The sequence below is a fragment of the Coregonus clupeaformis genome, chromosome 34 (assembly GCF_020615455.1).
Source record: "Coregonus clupeaformis isolate EN_2021a chromosome 34, ASM2061545v1, whole genome shotgun sequence".
NCBI lineage: Eukaryota > Metazoa > Chordata > Actinopteri > Salmoniformes > Salmonidae > Coregonus > Coregonus clupeaformis.
In genome coordinates this window covers 21,188,241-21,206,929 of record NC_059225.1, presented here as the reverse complement: position 1 = coordinate 21,206,929, position 18,689 = coordinate 21,188,241, and the positions used below count along the sequence as shown (strand labels likewise).

Below are 18,689 nucleotides of genomic sequence, written 5' to 3'. Positions count from 1 at the left end.
CTTTGAAATGGGGTTAGGGGAGAGGAATAGCCAAAGAGAGAACTCCATGGCTGTGTCCCAAATGGCACCCTATTCCATATGTAGTGCACTACTATTGGCCCTGGGAAAAAGTAGTACACTATAAAAGGAATAGGGTGCCGGTTGGGACAGGATTATCCATAGGGAACAGCGAGGTATAGAAAGGTGGAACTCAGGGGCAGTAAGTCAGGTTATAATCAGGTTAGTGGGGAAAGAGGCCAGGCTAGAAAGAGAACAAGGCTGCTGAGAGATAAAAGGCTGAGAGGGAAACACAGCTGGGTGGGGGATGGGAGGAGGGGGAGAGGCAGACGTGTGCAGGTGAGAGGGCTGTTCAGGTGTGTGTGTGTTAGAGGGAGGACATTGGGGTGAGGGTGGTAGACAGGGTCTCAGGTGCATGAGATAAGGTTTCTCATTAGGTTGTAAAAGGGGAGTTGGAGTGGGGAAATAGTTTTTGGAGGAAGATGGGGTTGCAGGTGCAGGTGATTAGGTGTGTGTCTGTCAGTGTCTCTGCCGGTGTGTGTGTTTATGGGTGTATGTTGGGCTTAGTATAAAGCGAGAGTAGAGGTAGAGGGGTAGGGGAGGTAGCAGTCTCATGAGAGTGATGTTAGCACCTGTCACATCGTAGTCATCACCTGTTCCACTGTGGCAGCTGGCCTGGTCATCATCACAGTCGTCTGATGGGGTGGTGGTGGGGGCGGGCGTGGTGGGGGGGGGGGTGGGAGCTGCGGAGGAGAGAGGGAGAGAAAGAGTTAGAAAAAGAAAGGACATGTTAAACTTGCATTCAGCTGCTCCTTTTTAGGGTTTGCGGTATCACACACACCAAACAAATATACCCCACACATACACCCCACACATACACCACACACACAAACATACACCACACACAAACATATACAAACACATACAATGGATGGTGGATGGTGCATGGTGGATGGTGCATGGTGCATGGTGGATGGTGAATTGTGGATGGTGCATGGTGGATGGTGCATGGTGCATGGTGGATGGTGGATGGTGGATGGTGCATGGTGGATGGTGCATGGTGCATGGTGGATGGTGGATGGTGGATGGTGCATGGTGGATGGTGGATGGTGGATGGTGGATGGTGGATGGTGGATGGTGGATGGTGGATGGTGCATGGTGCATGGTGGATGGTGGATGGTGGATGGTGGATGGTGCATGGTGCATGGTGCATGGTGGATGGTGGATGGTGGATGGTGCATGGTGCATGGTGGATGGTGGATGGTGGATGGTGCATGGTGCATGGTGCATGGTGGATGGTGGATGCTGAGGCTTTAGGTTTGTGTCCCAAATTGCACCCTATTCCCTACAGCGCCTTCGTTAAGTATTCAGACCCCTTGACTTTTCCACAAATTAAATCCTTAGCAATCTACACACAATACCATATAATGACAAAAAACAGAAATACCTTATTTACATAAGTATTCAGACCTTTTGCTATGAGACTCGAAATTGTGCTCAGGTGCATCCTGTTTCCATTGATCATCCTTGAGATGTTTCTACAACTTGATTGGCGTCCACCTGTGGTAAATTCAATTGATTGGACATGATTTGGAAAGGCACACACCTGTCTATATATGGTCCCACAGTTGACAGTGCATGTCAGAGCAAAAACCAAGCCATGAGGTCGAAGGAATTGTCCGTAGAGCTCCGAGACAGGATTGTGTCGAGGCACAGATGTGGGGAAGGGTATAAAAAAATTCTGCAGCATTGAAGGTCCCCAAGAACACAGTGGCCTCCATCATTCTTAAATGGAAGAAGTTTGGAACCACCAAGACTCTTCCTAAAGATGGCCGCCCAGCTAAACTGAGCAATCGGGGGAGAAGGTTCTTGGTCAGGGAGTTGACCAAGAACCCGATGGCCACTCTGACAGAGCTCTAGAGCTCCTCTGTGGAGATGGGAGAAACTTCCAGAAGGACAACCATCTCTGCAGCACTCCACCAATCAGGACTTTATGGTAGAGTGACCAGAGGGAAGCCACTCCTCAGTAAAAGGCACATGAAAGCCCGCTTGGAGTTTGCCAAAAGTAACCTAAAGACTCTCAGACCATGAGAAACAAGATTCTCTGGTCTGATGAAACCAAGATTGAACTCTTTGGCCTGAATGCCAAGCGTCACGTCTGGAGGAAACCTGGCACCATCCCTACGGTGAAGCATGGTGGTGGCAGCATCATGGTGTGGGGATGTTTTTCAGCGGCAGGGACTGGGAGACTAGTCAGGATCGAGGCAAATAGAGGTTCTGCAGAGAAGAATGGGAGAAACTCCCCAAATACAGGTGTGCCAAGCTTGTAGCGTCATACCCAAGAAGACTTGAGGCTGTAATTGCTGCCAAAGGTGCTTCAACAAAGTACATTTACATTTACGTCATTTAGCAGACGCTCTTATCCAGAGTGCATACATACTTTTTTTATTTTTCATACTGGCCCCCTGTGGGAATCGAATCCACAACCCTGGCGTTGCAAACACCATGCTCTACCAACTGAGCTACATCCCTGCCGGCCATTCCCTCCCCTACCCTGGACGACGCTGGGCCAATTGTGCGCTGCCCCATGGGTCTCCCGGTCGCGGCCGGCTATGACAGAGCCTGGATTCGAACCAGGATCTCTAGTGGCACAGCTAGCACTGCGATGCAGTGCCTTAGACCACTGCGCCACTCGGGAGGCAAGTACTGAGTAAAGGGTCTGAATACTTATGTAAATGTGATATTTCCCTTTTTTTTTCAGGTTTTGCTTTGTCATGATGGGGTATTGTGTGTATCCATTTTAGAATAAGGCTGTAACATAACAAAATGTGGAAAAATCAAGGGGTCTGAATACTTTCCGAAGGCATTGTATATAGTGAACTACTTTTGACCAGGCCACTACTTAGGGAATAGGGTGCCATTTGGAACACAGTCTAGCTTTTGGTTTAGGCTGGAGATCAGATGCATGGGTCTAGAATTGGGCTGGAGGCTGGGCCCCACCCTGGCCTATCATTAGGGACCACTGGCCTCGTTGGATGTGGGCACGGCCCCAGCTCTGATCCACGCTCCGCTAACACACAGCCTGGATGTGTTTACCCTGACAGAGTAATGAGCAGGCTTCCCCAGGACAGAGGGAGGGAAGAAGGGAGGGAAGGAGGGAGATTGAGAGAGAGGGAGATTGAGAGAGAGGGAGATTGAGAGAGAGGGAGATGTTGAGAGAGAGGGAGATTGAGAGTAGGAAATTAAGAGAGAGGGAGATTGAGAGAGAGGGAGATTGAGAGAGAAAGGGAAAGGAAAGAGTGCATGTGTAATCTAGAATTCCCCTCGCCCTCTGCTATATGAAATATGAGTGATCAACCTCTGTCAGATTCAGGGTGGAGGGGTCAGTGACAGGGTCAGTGCTCTAGTTGGAGAAAGATGGATTTAGCTGTACTCCTGGGTCTTAGTTTACACACCACCACTCACATACCTGTGTGTGTGTTTATGTGTGTGTTTTTGTATGTGTGTTTTTGTGTGTGTGTTTGAGTGTGTGGTGGCATTAACAGTGAAAACAAGCATTATCATCCTTCTAAAGCCCCAGTGGGACTCCATGGCTTACACAGGGCTGTGCTTGCTACAGCCTCCCTGAAATCCAATATGTAAACCCACTTAGGCCTGGCCCGCCAGAGCATGTTCTCATAGCAGAGAGGGGAGAGAGAGAAAGAGACAGGTGGAGAGAGAGAGAGAGAGAGAGAGACAGACAGGGAGAGAGAGAGAGAGGGGAGAGGTGAAGAGAGCGAGACAGAGAGCGAGAGAGGCAGACAGAGGGGAGAGGAGAGAGAGAAAGAGGGAGGGAGGGAGGCAGGGAGGGAGGAAGTTGGAGATTGGCCCCAGAGAAAGGATGGAACAGGGACTAGAAGGGGTTGGCAGTAATCCTCAGGGCAGATGGGGTTTCATTTGATCCCATGTAATATGTATGAGCGGTCTTGCTTCAGGAATGGCTTTGATGCAGCATGCATGGAGACTAGACAACTGTCCCTCTCAGGGAGAGATAGTGGGGCCTAGTGGGCCTGGGACAGCTGTTGACTCCACAGGGGGAATCCTTAGAATACCCCCACCTCAACAAACACCATGCATTCAGTCATAGAACTGTCATCACACGGATGATAGAAGATGTGTGTGTGTATGTGTGCGTCAGTGGAGGCTGCTGAGGGGAGGATGGCTCATAATAATGGCTGGAATGGAGTCAATGGAATGGTATCAACCACATGGGAACTACGTGTTTGATACCATTCCATTGACTCCATTCCCGCCATTTTATGAGCTGTCCTCTCCTCAGCAGCATCCACTGGTGTGCGTGTGTGTTTGTAGTCTACATGTGTCTACAATTGATGTGCGTGTGTGTAGGATTCCATTTGAGGCCTACCTTCGATCTCACAGCCCAGAAGCTCGAGTCGCAGGCCCATCCCAGCAGGGGTGGACCTCTCTGGGTAAACCCTGATGTATCGGGTCAGCAAGGGCTCCACGGTCCTCAGCTCTGGTGTATCATAGTTCTGATTCCCCTCGAAAATCTGTGGAGAGGACCATCTGTGTTAGTTCATAGACAACAGCAGAGGAGAAGTCCTCTACCATACACACTGCAACAGAGAGAGAGGCTGAGAGAGACAGATACAGATAGAGAGAGAAAGAAAGAGAGCAATATTACTGTCTGATAATGTCTGATGTCTCTCTCCTATCACAGAGACCCTAAGGAACACTTATTCCTTCCTTTTGAAAAGGAGCAGGGCTGAGAGAGGGGAGAAAATAAGGGAAGATTGACCAGATTTCTCCAGCTGACATCTAAAAAGCACTGTCAGTAGAACTGCAAACGAGAGCCTGTTGGCTACAACTAGCACCAGCCGCCCCAGCAGGACACAGAGGTCAAGGACAGCCTCAGCTCACTCTGTCCCTGCTCATCCTCTGAACTCTACTTCGAGGAAAGAGAGAGGCTAGGGGCCTTTTCTTTGGGAATAATGTAGAGAAGAGGTATGATAGAGGAGAGGACTGATGCTCTCTCTCTGCTCAGCTTCTGATCTTGTCATCTGAAAAAGAAAGGAGGATTCTCTTTGGGAATAACAGAGGTACACGTAGAGGAGAGGAAATGAAATGACAGGACAGTAGAGGATATGAGAGGTAGAGGAGAGGACAGGAGAGGAAAAGAGAAGAAAGGAGAGGTAGACGAGTGGTAAAGGAGAGAACAGTGATGGAGTGTAGTGGATTAATGACCGTTAACACTGGAACACGTCTCGTCTGTCTTTGATGCTCGGAGGTTCTTAGGGAAAGAGGGAGAGATGGAGGGATAAGTAGGACAGGAAGATATCGAGCCTCTCACTCCTTCATAAATCAACCATCAGGTGATCTGGAACACATTTAGAGTACATCCTGTTGGAGAAGGTTGTAATTGGGGACTGCAGAGGTACTTCCTGGAGGTGTGCATCTGTGTGTGTGCGAGGTGTGTGTGTAACGCACTGTGCGTGTGTGACACACTCAAAGCATACCGACACCGACAGATACATCTAGGATCGTTTCTGTGTGTCACACGCTCCTTCCACTGAAAAGCTTGAGCAACAGCAGCAGAATACTAAGAGGATAGAGACTAGGCAGCAGTAGGACTTGGAGAAACATTACAGATGGTTATCCTAATGTGCTATAAAGTAGTATCCAAATGGACTCCATAAATGTTTCAACAGCCACAGCACAGAGAATGTGTGAAAACTGACTCAATGTATTCTTACTTAATGTCACTGAGAATGGTTTTCAGTTGGAAATAGGGAGATCATTTCCCATTAGATAGTCAACAAATGAACCAATGAAAACAGTTCTTCCTTACCTTTGGCTTGTTGCCGTTGGCATCCTGGACCATCTTCCAATCAGATCCGTTGTTACTGTATCCCAGTCTGAACTTCTTCATGAACACCTTGTTCTCTCTGTGTTTCCCTCCCTGGATGATGAGCCCTCGTACCAGCTTCTCCTCCCCCAGGTCCACCTGCAGATGAATGGAGAGGAAACGCATTGTAAGCAGTTCATACATACTCATGACAGCATCATAATGCATTATACCTGTATGCCGTAAGTAAAGTGTTTCCCAACTGTTTATTTGTAATCTCATCATCATTTTGGCCAAATTCTTTGTACGTAAAGGTAGGATTTTTTCATAACCATCAAACCTTTCTCCAATTGCAAAGCAAAACCATAAGAATAGTATATTAATATAGTTGATTTAACCTGTAGCCACTCTGAGGTGAAAGGCTGGGGCTGGGGCAGCAGGGTCCACCCGGAGCGGCTGGTCAGCAGGCGGGCGTTCTCGGGTACCCAGCTCCGGTCCGTGTGGGACGAAGCTGTGATCTGGGCGTCAGTGATCAGGCCTGATACCATGCCAAGCATGCCTGAACATGGGTACTCTGAGAGGGTGGGTAGAGAGAGAGAGAGGTTAGCATAAGTCTTTCAATGAGCAAGAGGGATTTGAGAGAGAACCTGAGGGGGATATAAATATCTCAATAAATGATTTGTATCAGCAGCCATAGAAGGTTGTTCTTCATGGTTTATGTGTTTATAGGGGAAAAGAGAGGGATGGGTTGAATGACTGAGACAGTGAGTGTTAGTGATGGTGTGAGAGAGAAACACTCTCTTTGTGATCTCTCTCTCTCTCTCTCTCTCTCTCTCTCTCTCTCTCTCTCTCTCTCTCTCTCTCTCTCTCGATCTCTCTCTCTCTCTCTCTCGACCTCTCTCTCTCGACCTCTCTCTCTCTCTCTCTCTCTCTCTCGACCTCTCTCTTGATCTCTCTCTCTCACGACCGCTTGCATACTAATGTCTCCGCCTGGAGTGTTTGTCTCCCGGCATCCAATTAAAAGTCCCTTCCTTCAGCGGTCATTTCTACCTGTGAGAGCTTTCTTTCATCTTGAACCCCCCCCCTCCCTTTTGTCTTTCTATACCTGTGTTCTCTGAGCTTTCATCCTGAATCTGTGTTCGTTCGTTTTCATCCCCTTGAGTGCCTTGTGCATTCTACCTTTCATTCTACCTTTCATTCTACCTTTCATACGCCCTAACTGCTTGCTGCTGGTGCTGGTTTCACTTTGTGCCGTTTGCACCTTGCGGCTCAGAAAAATCTTCCGGCAATGAACCCACACACACAGGCTGACTGTCTTGTCTGTCTCCTGACTGGCCATCTCGTTTCCTTCCACTTAATCAAAAGAGTCTGCAGTGACCTGCAGTAACCAATATAATCTTTACAATCTGCTCCCAGGGAGAGGGATAAAAGCAGATATATGCTTGGAACGACTGTATGAAACTCAGTGTAACTCTGCCAAACCAACAGAACAAGGCTTCATTCAATCCTCTTTATAGTTATCACAGTTCCTGTTCAAATCAGAGAGGAATAAACTAGTTATACGTGACTCCCAGGAGACCCAAAAGAGTCCAAATCGAATCAGAGAGAACTCCATGGTTCCTCAGGACAGGACCAAACGCTCATCCGTTTGAGGCTGAGGATTTCTCTTTCGTCGTCTGCCAAGAGCCCTGTGAGTGTGATCTCTGATAGAGCCGTGTCAGAGGGAGGCTAAGGTGCTCCACTGCGGTGGCTCAAGCTCTCGCTCTTTGAAGCAGACGGATAAGAGAGAGTTAGAGAGGGGAAGTTTGGGTGATCAGTGTTCCACAGGTCATCTGCTGTGGTCATGAGCTTTTAATGCACCTCATCTGGGACTGTTTTGGGTGGCACGCACACCGGACACACCCAGAACCGACAGCGAGTGTGTGTGTGGTGGCACACCACTGCTAGGGGCAAGGCTGAGCAGGGTAACACAGGGTTTGGCTGGCGAACTCTGTGGCTGAACACACACATGGGCTTATTTACCAATAGAACAGCAGAGAGTCAGCAGTCAGAAGGGATGAGGTTAAGTTGTTAATAAGTAGGTGTGTATCTCCAACTGCAGGGCACATCTTATGTGCAAAGACCAGATAAGATTAGACACAACCTGAAGGCCCTCCCACTGGGCACAGATGTCAATTCAATGTCTATTCCACGTTGGTTCCACGTCACGTCATTTCATTTCATTGAAACAATGTTGAGCCCAGTGGGCTGTTTCTCTGTGGGCTTAGAATGGACCACTTTGGTATCTCCTGAAAAGCATTTGTATACTGTCAGCTTAAAGCAGAACCTCTCAAACCTGACTTGAGAATTACAAGATATCTCCTCTCCTCTCCTCTCCTCTCCTCTCCTCTCCTCTCCTCTCCTCTCCTCTCCTCTCCTCTCCTCTCCTCTCCTCTCCTCTCCATCCTAGCTGGCAGTGTGATCAGAGTGGTGCCCTGCCCGCCGCTGGCTGATGAGGTCACAGAGAGGCCCAGTGGCGCTCCCTGCTCCTGTGATGTGTCAGCAGCGCGGTCTGTGTATGTCTGTGTGTGTATGTCTGTGTGTGTCTGTCTGTGTAGGTGTGTCTGTCTGTGTGTGTCTGTCTGTGTGTGTCTGTCTGTGTGTGTCTGTCTCTGTGTGTGTCTGTCTCTGTGTGTGTCTGTCTGTGTGTGTCTGTCTGTGTGTGTATGTATGTCTGTGTGTGTCTGTCTGTGTATGTATGTGTGTATGTGTGTGTGTCTGTCTGTCTGTGTATGTCTGTGTGTGTGTGTGTGTGTCTGTCTGTCTATGTCTGTGTGTGTATGTCTGCGTGTGTATGTCTGCGTGTGTATGTCTGCGTGTGTATGTCTGCGTGTGTGTGTGTGTGTGTGTGTGCGCAGTGCGGTCTGGTCTCACGCCCAAACATTGACGCACTCCAGCTGTGTGCCAGCACCGCACTGCCCTCTGCATATACACACGCACGCACGCACGCACGCACGCACGCACGCACGCACACAAATACTAATACACACAAAAGCAAGCGCACACAGACAGACTTGCAGACAAACAAATGCACACACATGAAAAAGAACCCGCAAAAATACACTACCAGTCAAAAGTTTTAGAACACCTACTCATTCAAGGGTTTTTCTTTATTTGTACTATTTTCTATATTGTAGAATAATAATGAAGACATCAAAACTATGAAATGACACATATGGAATCATGTAGTAACCTAAAAAGTGTTAAACAAATCAAAATATATTTCATATTTGAGATTCTTCAAACAGCCACCCTTTGCCTTGATGACAGCTTTGCACACTCTTGGCATTCTCTCAACCAGCTTCATGAGGTAGTCACCTGGAATGCATTTCAATTAACAGGTGTGCCTTCTTAAAAGTTAATTTGTGGAATGTATTACCTTCTTAATGCATTTGAGCCAATCAGTTGTGTTGTGACAAGGTGGGGGGGTATACAGAAGATAGCCCTATTTGGTAAAAGACCAAGTCCATATTATGGCAAGAACACCTCAAATAAGCAAAGAAAAACGATGGTCCATCATTACTTTAAGACATAAAGGTCAGTCAACACGGAAAATGTCAAGAAATTTGAAAGTTTCTTCAAGTGCAGTCGCAAAAACCATCAAGAGCTATGATGAAACTGGCTCTCATGAGGACTGCCAAAGGAATGGAAGACCCAGAGTTACCTCTGCTGCAGAGGATAAGTTCATTAGAGTTACCAGCCTCAGAAATTGCAGCCCAAATAAATGCTTCACAGAGTTCAAGTAACAGGCACATCTCAACATCAACTGTTCAGAGGAGACTGTGTGAATCAGGCCTTCATGGTCGAATTGCTGCAAAGAAACCACTACAAAAGGACACCAATAAGAAGAAGAGACTTGCTTGGGCCAAGAAACACGAGCAATGGACATTAGACCGGTGGAAATTTGTCCTTTGGTCTGTAGTCCAAATTTGTCTTTGTGAGACGCGGTGTGGGTGAATGGATGATCTCCGCACGTGTATTTCCCACCGTAAAGCATGGAAGAGGAGGTGTTATGGTGTGGGGGTGCTTTGCTGGTGACACTGTCTGTGATTTATTTAGAATTCAAGGCACACTTAACCAGCAAAGCTACGATACGCCATCCCATCTGGTTTGGGCTTAGTGGGACTATCATTTGTTTTTCAACAGGACAATGACCCAACACACCTCCAGGCTGTGTAAGGGCTATTTTACCAAGAAGGAGAGTGCTGGCCTCCACAATCCCCCGACCTCAACCAAATTGAGATGGTTTGCACTGTCAACTGTGGGACCTTATATAGACAGGTGTGTGCCTTTCCAAATAATGTCCAATCAATTGCACATACCACAGGTGGACTCCAATCAAGTTGTAGAAACATCTCAAGGATGATCAATGGAAACAGGATGCACCTGAGTTCAATTTCGAGTCTCATAGCAAAGGGACTGAATACTTACGTAAATAAGGTATTTCTGTTGTTTCATTTTAATATATTTGCTAAAATTTCATAAAACCTGTTTTTGCTTTGTCATTATGAGCTATTGTGTGTAGATTGATTAGTAAAAAAATTTTTTTAATCAATTTTAGAATAAGGCTGTAACGTAAGAACATGTGGAAAAAGTCAAGGGGTCTGAAAACTTTCCGAATGCACTGTATATAAAACTAGGCTACACTGCATTACACACTGCAGTAGATGTAGTGTGTAATGCAGTGTATATATAGCCTCCCTACTGTTATTTTATTTTACTTCTGCTCTTTTTTTCTCAACACTTTCTTTGTTGTTGTTTTATTTTTTACTTTTTTTGTTAAAAATAAATGCACTGTTGGTTAAGGGCTGTAAGTAAGCATTTCACTGTGATGTCTGCACCTGTTGTATTCGGCGCATGTGACCAATACAATTAGATTTGATTCGATTTTTGAGATACGCGTTCCCAATCATGAGCCCTGCTCTTATTGACCCTATTGTGCTGCCTAACTATTGACTGTACTGTGTATGGTGTACTGTACTGTGTATGGTGTACTGTACTGTGTATGGTGTACTGTACTGTGTATGGCGTACTGTACTGTGTATGGTGTACTGTACTGTGTATGGTGTACTGTACTGTGTACTGTACTGTGTATGGTGTACTGTACTGTGTATGGTGTACTGTACTGTGTACTGTACTGTGTATGGTGTACTGTACTGTGTATGGTGTACTGTACTGTGTACTGTACTGTGTATGGTGTACTGTACTGTGTATGGCGTACTGTACTGTGTATGGTGTACTGTACTGTGTATGGCGTACTGTACTGTGTATGGTGTACTGTAGTGTGTATGGTGTACTGTACTGTGTACTGTACTGTGTATGGTGTACTGTACTGTGTATGGCGTACTGTACTGTGTATGGTGTACTGTACTGTGTATGGTGTACTGTACTGTGTATGGTGTACTGTACTGTGTATGGTGTACTGTACTGTGTATGGTGGCACTTCAGGAGGCGAGTCAATTTGTCCAAAAAATTCAATATTTGTGCGCACGGACTAGGCCTATTGATGTCCTGTTCAGTTTGAGAGGGAGAGCGTGAAGATGACAAGGAGGACTGAAGTTATTTTTGTTGGTATTTTATTCCGGATCCGCATTAGCGGTTGCCAAGGTAGCAGCTACTTTTCCTGGGGTCCAAAGCTTGCTACTGATATAATTGATTGTAATAGAGAATTAAAGGGACCTGACTATATAAAGCGATTTATAATTAGCTTTAGTCTGCAATGCTTTATGCTAGAAACAATCTATAAAATGTCAGGAAAGACGTGACTCCAATGCATATGGGATATACTTGGTTTATCTCTATGGCCTTCAGAAAGCCGAGGAGCAGTGGTGTAGTGCTATTTTTTTTAGGTTAGGGAGTGCAAAGAAATTATGAAATGACATAATAACAGATTAAATATCATTATAGAGTAGGTGCATAAAATGCATCCTCCAATTGTACGTCTGCCTATTTGCACACATTTGTCTCAACAAAATGTTATATTTTTAATAACCTCAAACACCAAGTTAGGCATACCTAATTTCGAGGTAGGCCATTATCACTGTCAATCGTCAATCGTGAATGATAATTTTCCCTTTGATATGTCCAAACTGCATGCCAATCATTTGATCTCAATCAGTTTCATGGGAATATGCATTTAGACCTTCTTGAATAACTGTTTGGCGAGCTAATTAAAGCAGATGGTGTTAACAAACTACTACAGTGGCTTGTGAAAGTATTCACCCCCCTTGGCATTTTTCCTATTTTGTTGCCATACAAAAGGCACTGTATATCAGCATTTCTTGTAGGCCTATTTTGTTTCAATGAAAGCCTGTAGTGCAGCCTCGGGACGATTTTTTCTTGAACGGATTGTCGGGGGGCTGCAAATTGACAGCAAAAATCCCAAACAGATATCATATTTGGCTTAAACATAATCATTTCAAACCTTGCTTACATTTGTATACGATCACATGCCTCTCTCAAATTAAAATCACTTGGAGCTGATCTCAAGGTGTTTTTACAGTATTTTATGTCCCCCCCCAAAACATTTGGAACATTAAAACCACCCGCGGCCCTGCGGACCGCCAGTTGGGGAATCGTGCTGTAGTGCGTGCACTGTTGAGGTTTGGCCGCATGAGGAAAATATTTGACTTTTCAGCTTCAGATAAGAAATGACTGAGGAGGTGTTTTTGGTGTTACATACTGTATTATAGGCCTACTATGCTACAGTAGGCTTATATGGTATTACATTATATATACAAAAGTATGTGGACACCCCTTCAAATGAGTGGATTCGGATTTCAGCCACACTGACATCTTGCTTCCGGACAAGCTAAACACCTTCTTCGCCCGCTTTGAGGATAACACAGTGCCACCGTCGCGGCCCGCTACCAAGGACTGTGGACTCTCCTTCTCCATGGCCGACGTGAATAAAACATTTAACATAATGGTACTGACCTGATATTTTACAGCCGTACACCTCGAAGCGCAGAGCGATGCCTGTTTCCCAGGCGACAGGCCGGATCCGGATGAAGCGGGTGAGCGTGGGTTTGGGAAGCATCGTCCTGGCGACGTCAGTGGGGTTGGTGTTCCCTTGGAAAACCTGGGAGGAGAGGAGATGTTAATTATTCACAGAGTTTGTTTAGTGTAGTAGTAGAGCCACCAGGAGACTACTGGGCCAACTGAGGCCTTGGCCCTCGCCTCACATAGTGCCCCAGAAACAGAGAGCAATGACAGGGCACAGGCAATATTCAGGTCAGCCTCCCTCCAATGTTGGTATTAGGCTATGGTCTTTAGGCTATATACTATATACTATATCATTTCCTGAGCACGTATAGTATATGGAAATTAGTGTTTCATACTTAGATATCATACATGTATTATATTAACCATATTTACCACAGTTCATAATGCACCAAATATTGTGACAATTTCAACCATCTTCTCCCTACAGTTGTATCATCAAACTGAGACACGCACGTTCACACATGCATGCACACATACACACACACACACTGACAACACCCTACAGTCCATCACATCTCACCCTGGCTAAGTCTCACAGTGACGGTGTGACCTTTCTGACTCTGCACTCTGTAGGCATCCAGTGGTACGGTGGTGTGAATCCCGTGGCAGGAGAGTGCTAGCCAAGCAGTAGCTTGTAGTGAAGCTAATCTGGGCTGAAGTGAACGTGATGGTGGCAGCGCTAAAACTCCAGCAAGCAGGGCCAATGGAACCATTAGTCCGCCCAAGAGCCTCTCTATCACTGTCCCTACATCCCACTCTCCGTTTCCTGGATAATAGTTGTCAACTGAGTCATCCACTCTCCTATATGTCACGCCGGTCGGCGCTCCTCTCTCTCTCTGGCGTCTCTGTCGCACCAATAACTATTAAATGGCTTTTTCCAGCTAGCTAGCACCATCACCATCACGCTAAAGCTCCAAACTGCAGGCTCAGCACCTAGTAAATGGGACCCACTACTCACAAAAGCACTTTAGAGGCCGGAACAGAGAGACAGGGCTTTTCACATCACCTTGCTTTAAAAAGAAAACTGTGTACTTTGGAGAGGTCGTAAAATAATTGGGCCTGAGGGGCATGGGGAGGGGGATATAGTACAGACACACGCACAAGCACAAAGAGAGCCGCTTTGACCACTCTGGGGAAAATGTGGCTGTCCTTGTGACTAGCACACACTCACACTTTGACACAAACACACACACACACAATGGTGACTATTTACAGTTTACACAGATCCTTAGACCGGTCAAACGAACCTCTTGATGGCCCTGTGGAGTGTGAGCACCCACAAAGAGAGGTTTGTTTACAGACGGAGAGCCTTCTGGTCTGTTTCACAGGCTGATCACTGATCGATCGTTAGATCCAGTCCGATCGTTGGTCAAGTCTCTCTCCCACTCCCTCTCTCTCTTTCACTATGACCCACCTCTACCAGCTGCTCAAACATGGAACCTTTCCTCTTTTCCATCCATTCATCTCTATCTCTCTCTCTCTCTCTCCCTCCTCCCCATTCCATTCATCCTTGTCACTCCTGGTTTATTAAAGGCTTTGTTAACCAGAGCCTGACACACACTAAACAATGACTTCATCCAACTAAATGACTACTGTAGTGTCTTCATGAGAGAGGCAGTAGTAATGCACTGTAAACAGTCTCTCACACAACGCTCTCTGCATTAGCATATCAAGCTAAGAACCTAATAGTATGGTGGGGAAAACGTTGTTCCACAGAGACAGAACTTAACACAGACCAGACCAGACCAGGGGCATTCCCCTTTTGTTGAGATATGGTGTGGTTGAGGCAGAGTTCCAAGCCAATACTAAGGAGGAGAGCACAATTCAACTCTGGCTGAAAGTACGGAAATGTATAGACACTACTGTAAGTCTCTCTGGATAAGAGTGTCTGCTAAATGACCAAAATGTAAATGTTAGTTTACATGTCTGGCTTTCTGGGTCTGGTTGGCCATTGTGACACAGCTCTGTTGGTCTCCTGAGAAATGGGTCTTAACTAGAGTTGATGCCTTAATACATTATTATAGTATTACTGCAGTAATACATACAGTGCTGAAGTATAGGAAAAGTTGATGTGCTTATGATACCATGCAACGTAAGAGGTAGGCAGTGGGGTAGAGAGTGGGTGAGGAGTAATCTCTCTTACCTTCTGTTTTGACCCCTCCTTCAGTGTGATCCAGTCTTCTCCGTTAGAGCTGACATCCACCTTGTAGGACTTGACCCAGTAGGTCTTCTTGGTCTCCTGGGAAACGGCCCCCTGTGTTCCGATGGCTGACACGAACCGGAGGAAACCCAAGTCCACCTGAATGAGTCCAGGGAATGGTCAGTAAAGTTTAATGGCACATACAGTACATACAGTACATACCGTACATACAGTACATACCGTACATACCGTACATACAGTAAGACTTTGGGTTTAGTGCAAAGAGTACTGTTCTGCAAGTCCAATTACTGATGACATAAAATAGTTAAAAATACAAGCCTGCTATTGGAAAACACCTTTAGCCTGCACCTCATTTAACTATGACTGAAATGTAATAAACAGCAGAAGTACGGAATTATATTCTATTAATAAAACAGGACAACTTAATTTCCTGTGATGGGGAGACAAGAGCTTATTGGATAAAGGTGAATATTGAATGGAATAGGCCTCCTCATAATATTCGAAACAGAAGATATATATTGAATTTCAAATAGTAGCATAAAAAAATTATGTAATCATAAAGTAATCATGAACTGCTGTAACATTACTGATGGTTATTATATTTTCCCGAGCCGGCTGCCAGACAGGGGGAACAGGGCCAAGAGGCAATTGGAAGAAGGGAGTCAGAACAGAGTCTATACGGCTGAAAGGACTGTGATGCTGAACAGACTAAAGAGAAGGAGCTTTCCAAGCATCAGGGTTAGAGAACGGTTACACTGTTTTCTATCAGAACTGTGGACAGTGTGTGTGTGTGTGTGTGTGTGTGTGTGTGTGTGTGTGTGTGTGTGTGTGTGTGTGTGTGTGTGTGTGTGTGTGTGTGTGTGTGTGTGTCTGTGTGTGTGTGTGTCTGTCTGTCTGTCTGTCTGTCTGTCTGTCATCACGCTTTCTCTCTACCATGACCGTGTATGTATGTCTGTCTGAAAGAAGCAGACCCATTCTCCTGGCGCTGCCTGTCCGTGTGGGACACCTACTCCTTTGAACAACCAGGACATCCTGACCTGAACCACCCATCTCCCCATGGATCCCCTTAAATAGACTGGTCCATGTCCCATCAAGCTTGTCTAACAGGGCTGGAGCTCTATTGGTCTGGGTCTGGATTGATTCAGCAGTTCAGACGTGGCCTCTTAGTTGCGGTAGCCCCCACTCTGAGAGAGAAGACAGAAAATATCTGTTTCGGCTCACCGGTCCCTCATGCAGAGACAAAAACAACAGTCGTCCTCTTGACTTGCCTTCCATCTGCTGGACTGCCCCTATGGAGGCCACTTAAACCATGCCTCTCATCCCCCCAGCCAGAACAGAGGAGGAGGAGAGGAAAGACTGGTGGGCAACTGGCGGAGGAGAGGAGGGCACGTAGGAGAGGCCTCCAGTAGCGGAGGGCGAGGTTACGCTGCACTGTTAGTATTTAACGGGCCATAGCCTCTCTCTCTCCGACAGGCCAAGCTGACGCTAATAAGGAGTGATGCGATGGCATAAAAAACGCAGGGGTTTCAATCAAACGAAGGCTTGCTTCGTTACGGTGCTGTGTGGAGAGCGAGAGAGAGCGAGAGAGAGCGAGAGAGAGAGAAGCTTTGATGTTGAATTGAGAGGAGGCTTAAGACTCTGATGGATGGTGGCCGGGGCCTCGTGGAGATTACTGAATCCACACCAACTACAGAATGTGATGTGTGTGACAGCAAAGGATTCATCCCAAATGGCACCGTATTCCCTTGTGTAAGTATTCACCCCCCTTGGCATTTTTCCTATTTTGTTGCCTTACAACCTGGAATTAAAATTGATTTTTGGGGGGTTTGTATCATTTGATTTACACAACATGCCTACCACTTTGAAGATGCAAAATAATTTTTGGGATGAAACAAACAAGAAATAAGACAAACAAACAGAATAATTGAGCGTGCATAACTATTCACCCCCCCAAAGTCAATACTTTGTAGAGCCACCTTTTGCAGCAATTACAGATGCAAGTATCTTGGGGTATGTCTCTATAAGCTTGGTACATCTAGCCACTGGGATTTTTGCCCATTCTTCAAGGCAAAACTGCTCCAGCTCCTTCAAGTTGGATGGGTTCCGCTGGTGTACAGCAATCTTTAAGTCATACCACAGATTCTCAATTGGATTGAGGTCTGGGCTTTGACTAGGCCATTCCAAGACATTTAAATGTTTCCCCTTAAACCACTCAAGTGTTGCTTTAGCAGTATGCTTAGGGTCATTGTCCTGCTGGAAGGTGAACCTCCGTCCCAGTCTCAAATCAGGGATGTAGCTCAGTTGATAGAGCATGGTGTTTGCAACGACAGGGTTGTGGGTTCGATTCCCACGGGGGGCCAGTATAAAAAAATAAAAATGTATTCTCTAACTGTAAGTCGCTCTGGATAAGAGCGTCTACTAAATGACTAAAATGTAAATGTAAATCTCTGGAAGACTGAAACAGGTTTCCCTCAAGAATTTCCCTGTATTTAGCGCCATCCAACATTCCTTCAATTCTGACCAGTTTCTCAGTCCCTGCCGATGAGAAACATCCCCACAGCATGATGCTGCTACCACCATGCTTCACTTTAATGGTGCTCCGTGGGATGTTCAAAGTTTCGGATATTTTTTTTATAACCCAACCCTGATCTGTACTTAGTCATTTACTTCTCCACAACTTTGTCCCTGACCTGTTTGGAGAGCTCCTTGGTCTTCATGGTGCCGCTTGCTTGGTGATGCCCTTTGCTTAGTGGTGTTGCAGACTCTGGGGCCTTTCAGAACAGGTGTATATATACTGAGATCATGTGACAGATCATGTGCCACTTAGATTGCACACAGGTGGACTTTATTTAACTAATTATGTGACTTCTGAAGGTAATTAGTTGCACCAGATCTTAATTAGGGGCTTCATAGCAAAGGGGGTGAATACATATGCACGCACCACTTTTCCGTTATTTATTTTTTAGAATGTTTTGAAACAAATAATTTTTTCCATTTCACTTCACCAATTTTGACTATTTTGTGTATGTCCATTACATGAAATACAAATAAAAATCTATTAAAATTACAGGTTGTAATGCAACAAAATAGGAAAAACGCCAAGGGGGATGAATACTTTTGCAAGGCACTGTAGTGCACTACTTTTGACCAGGGCTCATAGGGAATAGGGTGCCATTTGGGAGAGCCGGGGAGATCAGCCTCTTAAAACCAGCCTAAACCAGTCGACTAGAGCACCAGCCAACCAGCCAGGCAATGCAGCCCTAACCCTAACCCTAACCCATCCATACAGCCTTGAACAGTGAACAGTGCTCCTCTCTCTCTCTCTTGCCCCACCGCACATGCTTAACATCTCAGAGCTAAGACTCAGACTCACATCTGCATATAACAGTGAATACATTGGCAACGCCGTTGTCATTCGTCTACTTTAAAATGTATTCAGATCCAAAAGCTAAGGATAAAACCAGATGGGGAGACCATGAATAAAGGTCTTTATATGACTTTCTTTCTCTGCTCGCTCGGGAGGATTTGGAGCCGAGGGATTGATAAAGAAAAAAAGAAAAGAGTGAAAAAGACAAAATACTTTTGTTCCTGCCTAGGAGCTCAACTGGGCTTATGGAAAAAGCCCCAGATTTATTTAGCCCC

At 45.9% G+C, this 18,689-nt stretch overlaps 1 protein-coding gene across 3 annotated transcripts in view; it reads right to left on the bottom strand.

Moving 5' to 3' along the window:
* Positions 1-18,689, bottom strand: part of LOC121549482 (neuropilin-1a) — an 80,636-nt gene that overhangs the window by 7,725 nt on the left and 54,222 nt on the right. For 2 of the 3 annotated variants that reach the window (XM_045210508.1, XM_045210509.1), the window contains exons 8-12: positions 15,030-15,185; positions 12,818-12,962; positions 6,241-6,416; positions 5,846-6,001; positions 4,321-4,547 (exon numbers count right to left, since the gene is read on the bottom strand). In XM_045210508.1, coding sequence (XP_045066443.1) covers positions 4,359-4,547; positions 5,846-6,001; positions 6,241-6,416; positions 12,818-12,962; positions 15,030-15,185 — 822 coding nt within the window. In that variant the 3' untranslated portion in view covers positions 4,321-4,358. Of the gene's footprint in view, positions 1-629; positions 741-4,320; positions 4,548-5,845; positions 6,002-6,240; positions 6,417-12,817; positions 12,963-15,029; positions 15,186-18,689 lie in introns of those variants that run through there. The other variant, XM_045210510.1, reaches the window with a different exon arrangement.